This window comes from Ziziphus jujuba, chromosome 12, assembly GCF_031755915.1.
Source record: "Ziziphus jujuba cultivar Dongzao chromosome 12, ASM3175591v1".
Lineage (NCBI taxonomy): Eukaryota > Viridiplantae > Streptophyta > Magnoliopsida > Rosales > Rhamnaceae > Ziziphus > Ziziphus jujuba.
The window spans coordinates 20,179,991-20,193,926 of NC_083390.1; the positions used below are offsets into that span (position 1 = coordinate 20,179,991).

At 30.0% G+C, this 13,936-nt stretch overlaps 1 protein-coding gene across 5 annotated transcripts; it reads right to left on the reverse strand.

Moving 5' to 3' along the window:
* Positions 1-7,325: 7,325 nt before the first annotated feature.
* Positions 7,326-13,639, reverse strand: LOC107429659 (uncharacterized). 5 transcript variants are annotated; one of them, XR_009635332.1, is made up of 11 exons: positions 13,317-13,636; positions 13,060-13,194; positions 12,787-12,903; positions 12,499-12,627; positions 11,709-11,885; positions 11,138-11,278; positions 8,943-9,125; positions 8,755-8,826; positions 8,092-8,258; positions 7,638-7,728; positions 7,326-7,543 (listed from the first exon to the last, which is right to left on the reverse strand). XR_009635332.1 is itself a non-coding variant. In XM_016040387.4 (10 exons), exons 1-9 carry the CDS (start codon positions 13,434-13,436, stop codon positions 8,097-8,099), a joined length of 1,236 nt encoding a protein of 411 aa, XP_015895873.3. In that variant the 5' UTR covers positions 13,437-13,636; the 3' UTR covers positions 7,326-7,728; positions 8,092-8,096. The 5 variants fall into 5 exon arrangements, 4 of the variants coding, with proteins under 4 accessions (XP_015895873.3, XP_048319065.2, XP_048319066.2 ...); XM_016040387.4 differs by having other exon boundaries at positions 7,326-7,728; XM_048463108.2 differs by having other exon boundaries at positions 7,326-7,807.
* Positions 13,640-13,936: the final 297 nt, after the last annotated feature.

The following is a 13,936-nucleotide window of genomic DNA, read 5'->3' on the forward strand; positions in this document are numbered from 1 at the left end:
ATCAAAATTTGAATTGAATATCATTAGACTTGTATAGATTTTTTTAAAATTTAAATTGAATATCTCTAAATTTTTAAAACTTTTAAAATAATTCAAATTCTAAATTGAATATACACCTTTAATTTATTTAACTTTTAAAAAATGCTTCATTATAAGAAATTAATGAATGAAATAAGGATGTTATAGATTCTAAATTTTCAACTCTTAAATTATTTTTAATCTTGCGTCTTGTCACCTAAAATATAATTAAAATCTAAAAATTTGTGTGATAAATTGCAGCTCATAATATATCATTTATTAATTACATCATTTTGAAAAAATAAAATAAAATCCAAAATTTGAAACCTTTTAGTATTTTTTATATAACAAACCAAAGTGCCAAACAAAATGCCACCTGTATTATCATATACATATAGCATGATTGGAGTTTGGCTCATCAGACCAACCCTGAAAATGGATATTCACCATGCAACCTTAGACAAGAATAAATACATAAATAAATGGTGGGTCAGAACCTTATGCATACTTTGAAATCATCTAGGGATCATTAAGGTATCCGGAGGTTGTGTTTTATTTTTCTTTTCATATTCCTGTTGGATTAATTTTAAAAGTTTATCTCATTTATCAAAGATTAGCAAATTAAGAGAAAAATAATTAACTAAGCAGTGAGGGATTTTGTTGACATGATTTTGTTCTTTCTTTCACTTTTTAGTGTCATAATATGAACTTAACCAAAAATAAAATTTAAAAATTAAAAAAAAAAAAGGGTCATAACAGGAAATACTGGTGTCCCAGTAGTTGAGTGCTACCACCCAATCGCCATAAAAAGTAGATGTAAAGTTTGATTTGGTACCGGGAGGAAATATGGCCCCCCAGTATCTAAGTTACCCGTTATATGTATATAATATGTGATGGTCTGCACAATAAATATAATAAAAGAAATTTATTAACGTTACTTGCTTTTCACCTGATATACTCACAAGCAAATAAAATTTCAATAATACTATATATATTAAAATATTTATCAAATTTATTTATCAAGTGATATTAATATATTATTAATTAGTATATTCATATAATCTAAATATAGATGAATGATCCTTAAATGAAAAAATAAATTAAAAAAATAAACCAATAAAATATTATTATATTATTTACCATGTTATTTGTTCAAAAGAATTGATAAATATAGTATTATTAATAAAATTTTACTTTTAAAGTTTTAAACCTTACATATGTAAAGTATTCATTTAAACTATATCAATTTTGTATGATTTTAGAAAGCCCAACACAAATTTACCTTTTCCCTTTGATCTACTTGAGCCATGTATGGTTGTCTCCAATAACTGGTAAGCGACTTCCTCAATAATAGCATTTCGTATAATGTATTTATTTTTTTTTCCCCCTCTTTTCCCATTTAGTATCAAAGAAAAAGCAATATCATTTTACTATTTACGTTGGGCAATTTATTTTTATTTTTAATCTTCATTAGTTCATTTTTAATAAATAATTATTATGTCAAAATTTTAACAACTTGTTCTTTTATAACATAAAAGTCTAAATAGTAAATAAAAACAAGGCATTTTTAGTCTATAACTCACCATCTAGCATTCACTAACAGCACACCATAAATAAAATTGGAAAAAATTTGAAAGTAAGCTTATTAATTTTCTAAATAATGAAAGGTTTTTTTTTTTATATAATATATTCCATAAACGAAAATTTTGTTTGTTCATGGTCTCCATAAAACATCTTCTTTTCTACTTTTTGTAGCTATTTGTTGTACTAGTGAAAGAAAAATTTTAGTAATATATATATATATATATATTATTAAAGATGAAGAGATTGGAACTCAAATTATTAACCGATAAATTAGATAATAAATTAGTGGCTATTACCTGTAATATATTGTTATTTTTTTACTATAAGTATTTTGTTTAATCATAATATTTGTTTTCACAAAATATATTGTTATAACATGATCCCCTTTAATGAAACTTTCAGCTCGATTTGAAACTTAGCAAATAAAAAATAATCATTTTTTAAATGAGGCAATTCAATGATCGAGTTGAAATGTGGATACATATGTATAACTTCTCCATTTAGGCTTTACATAAAAGAAAAAAGTAATATATATATATATATATATATTCATAATGTGATCTTATTTAAACGATGCGATTTGACACATAAATTGTTTTTATCATAAAATTTTTACCTGGTTATCATATATATATATATATATATATATATATATATATATATATATATATATATATATATATATATATATATATATATATGTATATAATAGAAGATCGGTGATTGGATACGTGTAAGCTAATTAGTCATAGATAGCATAGAATGAACGAAATAGATCCGATGCCATTTGCATGATTATGGCATATATATCTCCTGACCATATGGTACTTAACTTACCTATCAATATCGATATCATACTTGATATATTGCGGTCCAGCTATCAGAAAATATCTAGTAATTAAGATAAATTAATCTGAATCATTAACAATTGAGCATTGACATGCTAGTCCCCATATGATGACCAATCAATCGGTGATTGCTAGTTTTTTACAATCAATATTTGGCCGATCGACAAATGATCAAAAAGAACAACGTGAATAGCAAAATATTGTAAAGATTAAGTTGTTTCTGTTTTTAATTAGAAGGCAGATAAAGATAAGGGTATCTGGATCTGATTATTTATTAATAAATCCTTGTTGAAAGAAAATGAAATAATTTGTCTACATTTATACTTTGATATTAATGGGGTAAAAATTGGAACTCAAAATTATTGTTCGAAAAAACAGAGAATAAATTATTTTTACATAAACAAGATATGTATAGCAAGGTTAATTAAAGTACTTCGCAGTTTATATATTTATTGTTTCATTAAAAATGCTAAACCCTATAATATATTTTGGAATCATGAGAAACATTCCATTGACCTTTTGCCCACTTTTTAATTTGGATTTATATAAAGTGATCTCTATCCAGGTACTAGACATCATGATACCATGATTAAGGGTTGGGTTTTCTGATACCATAATTTTATTAAATAAGTTTTTGAAATTAATCATATATCTTCACGGGAATTCTCTGCCTTTAAAAATGTAGATCTGGGTGTTGACTTGCAGTTTGGCAGGTCGCATGCAAATAGTCAGAGATAATGTGTGTTTTCAATTGGTCTGACCTGGAAGGTTTCGAAAACGTAGGCTACTTACTATGCCTGCTTGGGAGCTAATAATAGTAGCTAGTGAGTAGGATATATTATATATCCTAGGATCTACCTAATTTGTGACAGTAATATTTTGCACCCCTAGAATTTACATCAACTATCTTCTCTATTATTATTATTATTATTATAATATTAAAAGTAAAAGAATATTTTAAAGTCTGAAATGTATTGGAGAAAATGATGAATTTTTCTTTTGTCACCATATATCCCCATATAGACACATTGTATTTTAACTTTGATATATACAAATTAATTTCCTTCTAAATTAGCATATTCAAAAGTTTAAAAATATCATAATTTCTGTAATTTCTGAAATACAAAATATATCTGCAAAACATATTAAAAAACAAAAAAAATCCCATCGTAACTTTTCCCCATATGGAACCTGTATCATCCAAACATTCAAAAAGAACAGGTGTCATTGTTTTATGTCACTTTTCTGGGCTTTTTTGTCAACATATATGTCGGGGAGTGATTGGACATGGATTACAACCTTAGTGGAGTGGAATAGTGCCAACGAGTTGGCTACGCACAACACGTCAGATAGATTTTTATTTTTTTAATAAGTGCTCGTTGATTAGATGGACATGAAAGCTTCGATAACCTACGAGCAATTGTTGTGTTGGATTGAAGTGTTTACCACGTCCTTTTCTTTGAGGAATATTAATTTTCTTTTTTTCTTTTGTTTTTTGTGTTATTAAAGATGGAGGATTTAAATTTTCTTCTAAAAAAATAATGATTGTTTATATTGTCTATGGAAGAATGGATTAATTTTCCATATCTATATGATCACCTAAAATATGTAAATTCTATTCTAAGGTGAATTCTATTTTATCTCAAATTATTTAGCCTGCTTCATGAACAGAGTTTTTGGCCTTTCACAAGTATATATTAGTACAGATTGGTATGGTAGGAGAGACAAAAATTGAAAACTACAAACTTAGTTCTGATTCTAAGCTTTAGCTAGTCATTCTATATATTATGATCCGTTTATGTTTTTGAGTTTGGAGTTTTCGAGAAAAAGAGGAAAAGTATACAAAAGATTTTAGTTTTTAATGTAAAAATAAAATTATGAATTACAATATAACATATATACATATATAATTAATCATCAAAAAGGGAAACATAAATTTTGTTTGATGAGAGGAGAGGAAAGGAAAAATAAATAAATAAATAAAAATAAAAAGGAAGTCAGTCCATCCTATTGTTTGGAATAGTAGATTTAAAAAGGAAGTAAACTAGACAGACACATTGAAAAGAAAAAGGGCAGCATAAGATTATTAAATAAGGGAACGAAAATAAACAAAACCTTTTTCATATTACCTATAAAATTATTTTTTTTATTTTTATTTCAATGAATTATTAATTAACATAATGAGACAAAAATAAAATTGTATTATCTTTTCTTCTTTTTCCTTTCTACCAAATGAAATAAGGTTAAACATATATGTTATGCTTTATCCTATCTAATTTAAAAAAAAAAAAAAAAAAAAAGAAGAAGAAGCTACTATTAGGTATAAGTGCTTTTTATTTTTCATTTTTTATTTTTTTAAAGATGGGAATAAGTACATTTTGCGCAACTAAAATTAAGAAAGTGACTTTAAGTATCGGTCAAAAAAAATGTTTGTAATAATTTTGAGACTAAAAAACTCTTAATTAACTGAAAAGTGTTTCAAGCCAAAATTAATCCATTTCCCTTAACCAAATTAGCCTCATGATTAGTGTCAATTCTTACTAAAACCAACCAATACAAGAAACTTGGACTGTCACCAAGAGGATAGAAATTGTCCTCCATCCTTTTTATTATTACGAATATATATATATATATATATATCAATTTCAAAGATGGATTTGATTGGTATTCATTTTTAGGCCAAAAGCCTTAAATAGTTTTCCAAACATTATATTAAATTGAGCTTTTCAAACTCAATCTTTTTTGTGCTGAAAGCTCACTCGAGGTTAAAAATATTATAATTACTTAGACATGAAATTGACATTATGGATAGTGGATACAATGAATTTACAATCATTGATTTACTTCATGCAACCACACAAACCTCTATAATTGCTCTATTATTTTCTCACTTACAAGTAAAATTTATCAACAATGAAGCATCAAAATCACTAAAAATTCAGGTTGAAGACAGAGAAAACTTGCCGTGTTTGATTTCCCCTATATGTTTGTAACTGTTATAGATGTGTACCAACTTTTATTTGTTTATTTTTGTTTAGATTCCCTATGCTGACAGCAGCCATGTATGCTGTCTGATATAATTTTATCCAATACAGCTGTCACCATCTGGCAATTACAGAGTTACATTTTTTTTATTTTTTTTTTTTTGGCTTAAAGGGAATTACAGAGTTACATTATTTTCTTCGGCATAGGAAATTGAGAGGCAGTAATATATACAAGCTAATTTTCTTGATAAGATTAGCATTTCTGAGTCAGCTTCTAAGACCAAAAATAACAAAATATATATTTTCTTATATTTGTCTTTATATTCAACCACCAAGTCATAAAACCAGCTACTTCGTATGTGGATGCAGAAATGTTCTACCAAACCCCGCCAATAAATTGCCTTGCATGCTCAGCTGCTAAAACATACATTTTTATTTTATTTTAATTATATTGTTAATCATATAATAATAATAATAAGAATAAATCCATTCATTTATTAAGAAAACATAAAATAGAGTCCAGGAAAAAAAAAAAAAGGATAAAATAATCTCTTTATGTTTCATTTTCTTTTTTCTTTTTTTTTCCTTTTTTTTTTCTTTTTTTCTTTAAGAGTCTTAGAAGTCATCTATTTTTTTCATATTTGCATAAAAGAAAAAAATACAATAATTTACCTCGTTTAATATCTTAAATTAAGTTCATATAAATTATATAGTAATAACTAATAATTTGTGTGTATATTAATTCTTGTTAAAAAAAATAGTGTATATTAATTCGGAAATTGATAAATTAGCAAAATATTCACACAGATGCCTTCAATGAGAGAAAACGATAAAGAATAATTCTGCAAACTGAAATGCCTCCATGCCTCCTTATCGACATTGATTGGCCATGGACCATCAAACTGAAATAGGTAGATCTTCTCATATGAATGGCTGGTATATATTATCTATTTCAAAAATATTATTTGTTATTAGTGGTGAATCATCATCAATAAGATTTATATGTTAAATGATAACTTAAATGGTTATCATTAAAATTTTTATTTTCATAATTTAAAAAAAAATTAGAATTAAATAATTTAATCAAAATTGAGCATATAAAATGTTCATCATCATCAACAGTAACAATAGATAAGATTAGCAAAATATTTCTTTCTAATAACCCATAATTTGAGTAAATTGGATCTAGAACTACAAGATTTTTGAAAATTAATGTGTATATTGTATGTACATAATATATACGTCTTAGGTAATATGTCAACGTCTACAGTGCTATACGTATGTTTGTGTGAGATTTTTAGACCATTTACAGTTTATTAAAACATAACTCATAAAAAACAAATAAACATTATGGTAGTTTAATTGGAAAAAAAAAAACTTTTTTATTGAATTTATGTCAAATTAGTTTTACAAATTTTATATATATATATATATATATATATTTTGGGTAATCCGTACACACATGATGTTTGTGTGATTGCAAAATGTATTTGTTTAATTTAAACACATTATTTTAAAGTCTATACCTTCAAAACTTTCCATTTGAGGTTTTCCAGTGTTTCTTTCATTTATTTATTTATTAGCAGTCCCCACTTCCGAGTAGTTTGATCCAAACAATTTGAAACTTGATTGGCATATAGAACTTGTAACAGATTTCAGTTTTAATAATAAAACAAAACCGTTTACAAAATAAAAAAGAATAAAACTAAACCCTATTTAATTTTGAAAGCATAAGAAATAGTGTTGATTAATATCCAATAATCTTGTATTGTATTCTTCTTCGATCCTTTTTTTTTTTTTTTTGGGCGTTGAACAAATAAATTTATATTCTTCCACTATATAAAAAAATAATAATAATAAAAAAAAGTTCCGAATCCTATACCAGATACACTTTTAGAAGTAAAAAGAATTACGAAATTATTTGAACTCTTTCCATGAAAATACAGAGCAAAGTATAGAGAATTTTTCAGGGCTCAGAAAGTGCCTTAAGCAAATATATTATTGGTAGAAATATATAAGACAAATATTCAGCAACATATCCAATCCAAGATTTTTGAGGGTCAATACCAGCCAAACAGTGTGCAAGATGTGGAATAAACTTATGTTTGCCTGATTGCACATGAAACAAGCATTGACTTGTAGTTTAATGTTCCATCAAAGGATCAGGGTTAAAAAATAGAGCAAATAGATAAATCCAACTAACCTCGCAAATCACAGTAATTATCTGATATTGGTCCTTCCTGTCATGTTTTTCTTTTTTCTTAATTCAAGATGGCAACGTCTACGGAGATTTCCTGTTTGTTAAAGGTCAGAAAGTTGCTTTAGAAAGTCATGAGATTCATCCATTCCGCCTCCACCAAAAGTCATCCAGATCTCAAAAGCACACAGGAAAAACAGTTCCAAAATCACCATTTGGTAAAACCCCACATAAATAGCAACATTGAAAGATACAAGCATTTTGTGGTCAAGCGATTAATCATGAATAACCCATGATGAATTTTTTAACATAATATAATATAATTCATAAAAGATGACAAAAAAAGTAAGAATGATGGAAAACAAAAGGTCGCACTTGCTTTGTCATGAATGAAAGAATGATGAGTTTTACATACAAAAATATATTTTTGTTGACAAATAAAGAATTGTCACAGCTTTACTTTGTTCAGGTAACAGGTCTGGTGCTTGAGACTGCATAACCGTTAGTAGGCACAAGAGGAGCACGTTGAAGATTTTTAATTCCATTCCTTCTAAGAGAGTGAGGGTTTACTCCGGCCTTGTGAGCTGCAATAACACCGATTGCTTCCCAATAGTTTGACACCTTAACCTGCATGAGACCTCCAATTTCATTCAAGAACAGAACCATACATTGTTCTGGAGAAATCCTATTGTCTTTATGAGTATTTTTAGATTCAATTCTATATAAAGAAGACCTCAAGGATAAGTATTACAGCTGATCAATTATTACCCTAGTTTTATTAAAGATGGTTGTTTCTACACATAGTTTTATTAAAGATGGTTGTTTCTATACTTTATGAAACACAATTATACTAATAAGAAAATAAAATAAATAAATAAATAAAACATAAAAAAGAGCAGTCAATGCCACCATCTCAAAGATTCATTTGAACTCTACAATGACTATATAAAATGTAAACTGGCTTCCAAATTCAGTGTCTCCAAAATGTGAAGTGTGGTTTATGGTGGATGGTGACAATACTCAGTAAGTCCAAAGAGTTGAAAGCTAGATAATTCATAACAAGATCAAATACTGTCAACTTTAAAGGAGGATTGAGAAAATAAAACGAAACATGGATGCTTACCGCTTCAATCCCAAGATTATCTGGTGTATCACTAAGAACTGTTTCATTTTCCTCCACAACTATAATAAGCGGCTGTAATGAAATTACTATTAGTGATAATAAGAGCATGGTAGCTTAAATGCAGTCAGAAAAATCTGTTCCTACATATTAAACCAAAAATATAAATTGATATTTCTTTGTGTCTGTACCTTATTTATATTCCTTTGTGCAAAAGCAAGAGCACCATCTCCTGCACAAGCATCTACGGGGAGGATAACACTATCAACATCGCTTGCCAGTATGCAACCTTTGTCCATGGACTCCGAATTCTTAATATATTGTGGTGCATTACTTAAACCAGCCAGCACGCATGGCAAGAATGTATATCCCAACTGTTGTAGAGAGAGAAGGGTAGTCATGCATGCCAAGGCTATGTTTGAAAATAAACCAGAAAAGGCAATTTTGGTCCGCAAGTTGCACTCAACATGTTTGGAATGTAAACCATTTTTGAGTTGCAAATCAAACAATTAGTTCACCCCCTAACCATTCTCTACTGATTAATCAAAAACATGCTTTCCTTTCTTTAACTTTCTTTGAAGGGGAAAAAGAAAATTCAACCTTTAACGTTCACGGATACTTCATATATTGACAGCTAGTTTCATCCATACAACAATAGTCATACTATACCATCGTCCTTCGATTCTCTTTTCATTACCATCTTAATGATTAGTAGCAACCACCTTGGAATGGATATTATTAGAGACAAGGATCATCCAGGTAAAGATGAGAAGCAAAAGGAGAATAAGCTATACTTATCTCTTGTGTTAAATCTATCAGATCACACTTATATAGTTATGTTAGAGTTATCAGATCAGTTTGTATAAGACTGTAGCCTTATCATCTTACTGTAAATGACCATATAAAGTGTAGATTTGTGATGTATAGTCATCAATTCAATACAAAAAATATTCAAAACCGGTTATTAGCTTTTCTAACTTCCTAACAGAGTAGGAACAATTTTTTATTTTACTTCATTTTTTTCAGGTTCATCATGTTATCATCAACTCTGGAATTTTTTCTTCCCAAAGGAACCCAGCTCACTCGAACATTTACCACCAATTGACTACCAAACTTAATACCACAAATTTTCTGCAATGGTGTCAACGTGCAATGGCTGCCATCAAAAGCAATAGAGTTCTGACTTACATCAGAGACAAAAATGACGCACTTGCTGAATTCATCAATGGCACTTCTAGACAACGGCCTACCAACGGTGCCCTATATTCACCAGATCAGCTTATCAAATAGTGATGTGTAGGTTCCTGCTCTGATACCAAGTTAGAAAAGCTAATAAAAGGCTTTGGATATTTTCTGTATTATTTATGAATGTGTACAATATTTTCTGTATTAAACGTATGATTGTATATACACTTGTATAGTCATTTACCTTAACATCATAAGGCAACAATCCTATACAAACTGATTTGATAACCATAACACAAATGTGATCTGATAGATTTAATACAAGAGATGAGTATAGTTAATTCTCCTTTTCCTTCTTATATGATCCTTATGTGTAATAGATACTGAATACATATTTCTTTTATAATCCCTAAGACGAACTTAAATCTGTGCTCAACTGCTAACACAGGTCACTAACCACAAATTATTAACACATCAACAAAGGTAGACTGCGTGTGTACATTTGGTTGAGAAATATATATGGTAAAATTGTTGGTGCACTATTTCAACAAAAAGATAACAAAAAAATCTAGATCCTATGAAGTATCAAAAAACTGACAATCATTACAAGCTTCCTTCAATAAATAATTGATATAACATACTGCTCACATAAAATCTGCTTCAATTTTTTTGGATTTTGTAAGATTCATAACCTTAGATTACCTTGTGTCAGCTAATGCAATTCTTTATGTATCACTACCTATAGCCAACATCCCTTACAAAAAGGATACAATCCGCATCTGCTGTATTTAAATATGGGCAAGGAATCTTGTTCAAATTTTTATCTAGTTCAGAAAGGCCTGTGGGATAGAATATTATACTATGACTTGCAAAAAGGATTCAGCATCCTATTGTATTTAAAAAAATATTGTCTAGAATTTGAGTTTTAATTTTATCTACTTCAAAAGACATTTATGGAATAATAGGACACTCTGGCTCTTGATGCTTGGCATAGCACAAACGACAAAGGCATTGACTGGAATAAGAATAAATTGTGATAAGGGACTACAAAATGCGCATTACATGAAAGCATAAATAGTTGAGCATCATCTATTTGTCTCTGTGTGTGTGCGTGTGTGCGCGCGAGAGAGAGAGAGAGAGAGAGAACTATGAAAGATGTGCTTAGTTATCACGTATCATAAGTGATTGGTAGATTACCAACCTCCTCAGCAGCTGATTTTGGAGATAGAGTTAGGCTCAGGGGAAGGGGCGCTAAAGCAGGAGCATGTGCACATGGAATATGGAATTCCCTCACCACAAGATGGCTTATAATCGCTTCAGCTCCTGCCAATATGTCAATTCCCTGCAGAGTAAATGCTACACAGTGGAATGAGAAGTGAATTAACCAAATGTAAAAAATTGGCTTCATTCTTGAAATTTGAAACAATGAAAAGCAAGAATTGTTATAGATGCCAATGCCATAAAAGAATATAAAAAAACTAAAGACGTAAACCAGAAATAATCTATTATCACAGAAGAAAAGTACCAATACTTATGATAGTCATATCCAATAGGAAAAGAACAGGTGAAATGGGAGAAAATAAGAAGAAAAAGAAATATTAGCAACACCAGTATCTTCAATTATCCGCAACTCAAAAACAGTCGTAAAATTCACAAATTACCATGCTCAACACTCATAATACACAACAATAATTGAACCAAAAAAACCAAGATTAGCTCACACAAACTTAATTCACTTTGCCATACGAACTCACCACACACTAGTGACATACCATCCCTTGTCGATAATCATCTGTTTCTTGAAGATCATCATCTGGGAATCGTCCAACAACTGCAACAGCATTCACTTTTGATCGACTAATTAAGGTCTGCACAGCTCTCAAAAGTGAACCAGGGTGCTTAATTCTCCCTGCTGATTGCCCACTCTTTGGATCAACCCACATCTCTACCTACAAAAATTTCGTCCATTTAGAATTCTTGCAGTCACATATCAGCAGGAGACTTCTTAACCCCCGTTTCCCGTGGTTGGCTAATTGAGAATATATGTGGATCATAATATGTAGATGTAACCAACATTCAAAAATAAGCTTGAATTTAATGTATTAAATTGAAATTTAAAAGATGTCATATCATATTAATGTACAGTACATTAGAAGTACCTAGACTTGACCCAAAAATTCGAGACATTAGCTGTTCTTGTAGACTTGCCAGAATAACTAATAATTGAAACCACGTATTTGCAGCTACAGCTATAAAGCTAGAGAGCAAAACGCCTCGAGTACAACAAACATGTTTCAGTTACAGAACTGTTCATGATCTTTCAGAGCACAAACTCATGAGCATAAATTGACAGAACCAATATAACCCATTTATCAGTTATAAACCACTGTTTAGACAATGCATCGTCAGAATATACTGAATGTTAGCTAACTTTACTTGCTTGACAGGTTCTCATATTGCTAAGAACATTATGACTGAATGAGTAGAAATTAAGCAAAAACAAAAACAACACATGTCCTTTCTCAGCTAAAAACAAAAACAAAAAAGAAATACAAAATGTACCTCTAATGGGGTATCAGTGATGGCGTATTCCACCACAGGCAATCCAAGGGAAGCTCTTGCAGCATCAGCAACTTGTAGATGGCGAAGTTGAAGATCTTCCTCTATCCCAGCATCAAGAACCAGCCCCACCTGCTTCACATCACCACTATCAATACAAAAACAGAATGCTAAGCATGCCAGTAAATAATTCGCACATTTCCAACTTCCAAACATGATTTTCACAAAAATTAAACTTGTGTCAAACCCATAAACAAAATAGCCAGAGGCAGAGCCAAAAAGCAAAAGTACCCTATTTTGATGGACAGGTTGTAGACCCCACAACCCTTCTGCAAAGCGGTCAAGAGCATAACCTTCAACGTATAACGTGTTGGGCATAGGCCAATAGAGCATTGCTGCATTAAGCACCTGCACAGAATCAGAAAGGAAAAAACAACGTTCACGTAAAAGCGAAATGCTATGGGACTTGTTGGGCTATTATAGAAATTTTGGGCTATGAGCCCAAAGCTACAGAGGCCGAAATTCCCAAAATACCCGTTGGGGATTATGGTTAGAGGAACATACGTTGGGGTGAGAGATGAGGCAATCGACGACGGAGGAGAGAGAGCGAGCCACAGGCAAAGCATCTCCGGCGTACCCACCAATTGCAGCTCCTATCCCGGTTGGGACTATCATTACGCTCGTGTAGTCCCTCTTAAACTGCGTGTCCAAACAGGACCCCAAAACCCACTCTTCTCAGAATTGTATTATATTTTTTTAATCTAGCAATATAAACGAAAAATAAAAATTTATTAACATATTGAGTTGGAACTTCAACTGACCTTCACTGAATGGTTTGGAGCGAAGCATGAAATTGTAGTTTTAATGGACGGTCTGGATTTGGTGGCGGACCGAGTTTGGGCAGTGAAAGAGGGAAATGGACGACTGAGATGGACCACCATTTCTGGTGGAGAGTGGAGACTCTCTTTGCTTTGAAATATGTTGTACTCTCTCTCTCTGCCGTCGAGGGAACCAGGATAAAGTCCCGCTGTGTTCCCGAATTTGCACTTACTTGACGATTTTGACCTTGCTGATCTATAAATTTGACACTATTATGTGTCTATATATATATATATTTTTTTTTATTTCTAAGGATTTTAGAGTTTTTACACCAAATAATATTATTTGCAAATCTAGAATTTTGGACTGTTTGATATTCTGTGTTATATTGAAATATATTGAATTGGATTAGATTGAAATGAATTGTATAATATAATATTATACTATATTTGATATTATAATATATTATACTATATATTTTTATTTTTATTAATATAAAAATATTTACTATGTTTGAAAGAAAAAAAAAAAAAAAAAATGAACCGTTTTTTTTCAAAAACCCCAATCTATCATTCTCTGGTTATCTAATCTAAGATCAATGAAAAAAAATTATTGTTCTTGT

Excerpts from the sequence above, each read along its gene's own strand:
- LOC107429659 (XM_016040387.4), bottom strand. The coding sequence starts at position 13,436 with ATGGTGGTCCATCTCAGTCGTCCATTTCCCTCTTTCACTGCCCAAACT. Across the intron at positions 9,126-11,137 it reads CAAAATCAGCTGCTGAGGAG|TTGGGATATACATTCTTGCC; the intron begins GTTGGTAATCTA and ends TCTCTACAACAG. Across the intron at positions 8,827-8,942 it reads CACAAAGGAATATAAATAAG|CCGCTTATTATAGTTGTGGA; the intron begins GTACAGACACAA and ends ATTTCATTACAG.